General features: G+C 40.3%; 1 protein-coding gene across 1 annotated transcript in view; it reads right to left on the reverse strand.

Moving 5' to 3' along the window:
- Positions 1–228: 228 nt before the first annotated feature.
- Positions 229–5,209, reverse strand: part of LOC123980346 (butyrophilin subfamily 1 member A1-like) — a 9,957-nt gene continuing 4,976 nt past the window's right edge. The window contains exons 3-6 of the mRNA XM_046064689.1: positions 4,230–4,443; positions 3,799–3,863; positions 3,451–3,567; positions 229–2,060 (exon numbers count right to left, since the gene is read on the reverse strand). Coding sequence (XP_045920645.1) covers positions 1,444–2,060; positions 3,451–3,567; positions 3,799–3,863; positions 4,230–4,443 — 1,013 coding nt within the window. The 3' untranslated portion in view covers positions 229–1,443. The remainder of the gene's footprint in view (positions 2,061–3,450; positions 3,568–3,798; positions 3,864–4,229; positions 4,444–5,209) is intronic.

Here is a 5,209-nt window from a genome sequence, read left to right on the forward strand (position 1 = left end):
TACCCAGTCCAGTCCAGAGGGCTCTGCTCTTTGTTTTGACAACTTAGATTTAATTCTACCTCAAACTAATTTTGGTTCTAAAAGCTGGCTGGTGGTGGATTAAAACGTCTGCCTAAGATGCAATGTGAGAACAAAAAGAGAGTGCAGTGTTATAATTGATTCACTAGGGGGCCCTCTGTGTGTTTTCAGACCAGTATTGTGTGAATGAAGGAAACACTGAAATTAAATAAATAAACTGCTTTATTTATTGACACAGGGTAGTGGAAATAAAAAGAACAGCTTTAAAAAATATATAAAAATTTCTATTCCTATATACATCATGTACACAACATAAAATAATTTGAATTAAATTAAGATTCAATAAACAAAGTACAAAGTAATTTTAAATAAAAAGCACCCACATACAATCCAAGAAATCGAATCTTAATTTAATACAACCTGCAAGACATTTTTAAATAAAGTTTATGTGCATGGGGTACAACCCTGAGCGTTTTCAGGAAGACAAAAAATACTTTTCCCTTCTTTTCCTGTGTGCGCCACCTCCAGCGATTTATGTTGACAACCTGCAGTGTCATAAGGTCCACAAAGACGCTGTGTAACAACCTGCAGGTTTAAAGTCCTTTTCTTGCACAGGCTGGGCTCTTTTACATAAAGCATGGCACTAACTAGTTGGTATATTTCAGATTCCATCATTATTTCCTTGATGGAGGAGATTTGTTTTCACAGACAGTACCTAAAAGAGCGACCTTCAGCACGGATAATATACACATACTACACATATTACACTATGAATTTGGCTGAGAATTTAACACACCTTTGTCGACTCTGTTAGCATCTATTTGTAGGAACCGGATTGGCTGTATGTTAAAGAGCTTGTGTAAATGTAACATTGGCTGGCACATCTGCCTGCACAGAGAGGCCCTTGGATTGTGGGTTGACACGTTGCAGTGACAGATGGTTTGAAATTGCATATAGTGTGTGGAGTGTGTGTTTAAATTGAGTTGCATAGTTGATCTGGCGACTTGGGTGTCAGACAAACATCCAAAACTTGGATTCTTGTATAATGATTCTTCATAATAAAGTTTGAGGGCAAATTACTAGAGTTTCCCAGGAGAAACAACAAAATGGGTGACAGCCAGGAAAAACGGGAATGTTGGAAGGTATGCCTCTAAACCTCACTAATAATAAAAAACAAGTCTAAAATAAAAATTATGAAATGTACCTGCCCTTGTTTTGAGCAATTAGTTGAACCTCACAACTGATCTGGTGTTCCAACAGCAACAGGGATCAGTGAGAGCTTTTTTTCTTATAAAAAACGATGTTTTACAAGCAATATTAGAAAGGGTTTCAACAGATCAATTCACACAGAAAGATAAACAGACCCCGCTTTCTAGTGGTATCTAGCTGGGCGGAAAGTATTGTGTATAGCTTTGTGCTCTTTCCTCACGACACTAACAGCTCTGAATCCTCTGTTAAATTCTCCAGTGGGAAGAAGCGGTTATTGTTCAGGGTTGATGTGAGCGTTAAGGAATGTCTGCGCTTGGGAACGTCTGGACAAGGCTGAGCACTGGACTCACTTACGGAACGAAGCCTTTTCTTTGAAGTGTTGGCTGAAGATGATGAAGAAGAACCAGAGAACACTGGAAAACCAAAGTCCAAAACAGCGGGGCAGCTGTTGTTGCGACGCTTTCCAGAGATTGGGCCTGGATTACTGTTTGGTTGTGAGATGCTCGGCGTTGGACCCTGATTCTGGGGTAAGCTGTCAGATTCTGGAGGTTTGCTGTCGGCCGAGGCTGCAGGACTGCAGACAAACGTTGGCTGGTCAAGCTGGCAAACAACAGGACTTCGGTGAGATTTTACTTCGCTCTGTAGTTGGCAGATGGTCTCCTCTCTCTCATGAAGCTTCGACCTGATGTCATCCAGCTCTCTTGACAGCATCTCAGTGTTGCTGATTGCCACGTTGTCAACACACACACACAGAAGTGGTTCAGTTCCAGAGGTACCAGTGACTGTACTGTGACCTGACGACTGCCTCGTCACAGACTGGGTTTTTCCTTCCGCTGCGTGAACACAAGAAAACGCTGTTAGTTTCACATTAATCTTTTATTGAAGGATGAAGGAGTACAATCTTAATAACTGAAGGACATGAGGCCTAAAGGCCCATTTATACTCCTGCGTAGGGGCTACATGCATACCTACGCTGTAGGTACGGACTTTTGACAGCCGAGCAGGCTAACTTCCGGTTTAGCACTCCGTAACGTATTTTCACATGTTACTGACCGAATGGATCACATTCTGATAGTCATCATAGTAATTTCGCTCGGGTTGCGACGGTCAAATATATTGATTCACTGTGTTACAGCTGCCGTTTTGGCCGCTAGTAAATGTTACTTCAAAGCACGGGGTACTTCCGGTCGGCTCGGCGGCATTGCGAGGCTACCCAGCCAACCAATAACAGAGCTTAAGGTCCGCGTTGACTCGACATGTAGTTACATTTTTGAGGAGGCGCACATCAGGTGGCGTCGTAGCCTCTGCGTACCCTCTACGTAGCCCCGTAGCCTACACCGTCGATTTGATGCAGAAGTATAAATTGCACTTTAGAAGGAGAGCACAGAATGAGCCTGACCCTTAGAGGTTGATTCTCAAATATAAACACACTAAATACAACTTAATAACTCCCAATAATATGATAAAAATCTCCTCTTAACTCAAAATGTTGAATCAAAAATGTAAGACAAACTGATAATGTAATAAAATCTCTCTGCCAATAATGTCATAAATTGATACCTTAACAGGAGGTCATCACATTATTGGGTTAGCCTTTTGTTGCAGAACCTGATAATGTAATAATTTCCCAATATTATAATAACTTGGCTGTTGCAATGTTGTAATAACATGCAGTCAATAATGTGTTAATGTTCAGGAAATGCATTGTTTTTGCAATTGAGTCGTTATTTTCAAATTGGCGATGCCATTATCGTGTTTAATCACATTGTACTTTTTTAGAATCATTTTTTATTTGTGGATATTACACAGTGCTGCACTGTCATTGGTCTACGGTAGATGAAAAGAGAGCCAAAGAGCCAAATAAGCCAAAGAATGGCTGGTTACTAATGGACCATAGACAATGCTGTCTTTCATCACAAGGAGACTAATGACAAAGTTTTACATGAAGGGGTTATTATTCTTAAGTCAGAGTGTCATTGTGTTTTCCTTGTGGATTTTGCGTGATGCCCGATGACTTGGCTCACTGGTGCCTCCCCGAGTCGAGCTGATCTTGTGGAACTATTATGTTACTACAAGATGTTAAACTCACCAAGGCAGAGAGGACTTGGATATCAATGTCAATGTTAAACTAAGCATGCACACGAGTTGCACTATTACTGCTTTTGTAATCAAAAAGTGAGTTTATTTACTAAATACAGTACTTTTTCAGTGTTGGTGACTTACCACCGTTGCCATATCTCTTCCGTAGACACACATATAGGCCTAACCCACATAAGCCAAGTAAAATGGTTACTCCAACAGCGATGCCAATGGGTAGAGAGCAGGAAGTTCTGTAGTAAACTGGAATGACAAATAACATGATGCTGACATACATAACGACCTGGTATATAATAAATACCATCAACCCCACGAGGAGACGACATGACTGATCAGTTATCAGCAGCAGATTTCTGTCTGCTTTTTCAAACGTCATTGGATTCTGTATGTGCATTATGTTCAATAAAATGCCAAGACAAATATGATAAAACTCTTGGTAATCCAGCCTGGTGTGTTGTTTAAGCTGCAGTTTACCTGGTATGAGAATCTGAGTGTCCCTGGTCTGGTTGATCTGCAGCTGGTGAACTCTGCAGGCGACCCTGTGATGAGATTCGATTAAGTTTAAATTTAGTTTATGACAAGGAGTCTATCTCTAGACCTGCTTGAATTTAAGAAGAATTTAATGCATTTCAGTATTAAGAAAAGCTTTGTTAATGCTACTCTTCACTAATGTGACACCACAATTCAACCCATATTTGTGTTACTGTGGTCTTTACCTTGCAAAAAACTATTCTGATTAATGTTGTAATGTGTTTGATATAAGCACAGTGAGAACCTACTTCACCAGTGCTGACATCACACTGGTGATGATTTGATGTTGAATCTGTTTTCAATCTGCACTGAAAGCCCTTATTGTTGGGAAAGTACCTTCCTAGAGTGCAATGAGTAATAAACTGAATTTAAACCTGTTGGTAGGATGCTGGAGAGTCACTCTTTGTGTCACAGTGTAACACCCTCTGGCATCTTGATCTCTTTTTGGGGCATCAGCAGGGATGTTGTTTCCCTGATCATCCACAAACGTGAGCTCAGGCTCCGGCAGCCAGCAGTCCGCCTCACACTGAAGAGTCACTCCTCCATTCTCGGCTGAAATCACTGAAAGTTTTGGTTCAGAAACTGAACCTATAAAAAGAAGAATGACACAAGTTTTGAGCTTTGAATGGTCCATTCAATGTTTGATACGAGTGAGAACATAAATTCAAAGAGTTTTGGTTATATAATGTGGGTTGAAAGGCAGTTTCCACCCACATGTATGTAAGTTAATAACTAGCCATTTAAGTGTTCGCTATCGGTACCACACCTGACCCAGTTGGAAAAGTGACAGCTAAAGCTGATCCACACTGTATTGTCAGCATTTGTTTTTTTATCCACACACTCCCTTGGGTTTTAGCTTCATGAACTACTGAGAACAAGATAACGGTTTTGAATTAAAGAGAAAACTGGAGCAAAAAACACATTTTTCAATTCTATACATTTAGCTGACGCTTTTATCCAAAGCGACTTACAATTGCTACATATGTCAGAGGTCGCACGCCTCTTGACTAAGGGTTAAGTGTCTTGCTCAGGGACACAATGTGTCACAGTGAGGAATTGAACCCGTGTCTCTCACACCAAAGGCATGTTTCTGATCCACTGCCCCATCACCACCCCCATTATTCTTTTATATTGGTGACAATACAGTATATATATATATATACATACATACATACATACATACACACACACACACACACACACAGTGGGTACGGAAAGTATTCAGACCCCTTTAAATTTTTCACTCTTTGTTTCATTTCAGCCATTTTCCAAAAATCAAAAAAGTTCATTTTATTTCTCAGTAATGTACACTCAGCACCCCATCTTGACAGAAAAAAAACAGAAATGTAGAAAT

This window comes from Micropterus dolomieu, linkage group LG12 (genome assembly GCF_021292245.1).
Source record: "Micropterus dolomieu isolate WLL.071019.BEF.003 ecotype Adirondacks linkage group LG12, ASM2129224v1, whole genome shotgun sequence".
NCBI lineage: Eukaryota > Metazoa > Chordata > Actinopteri > Centrarchiformes > Centrarchidae > Micropterus > Micropterus dolomieu.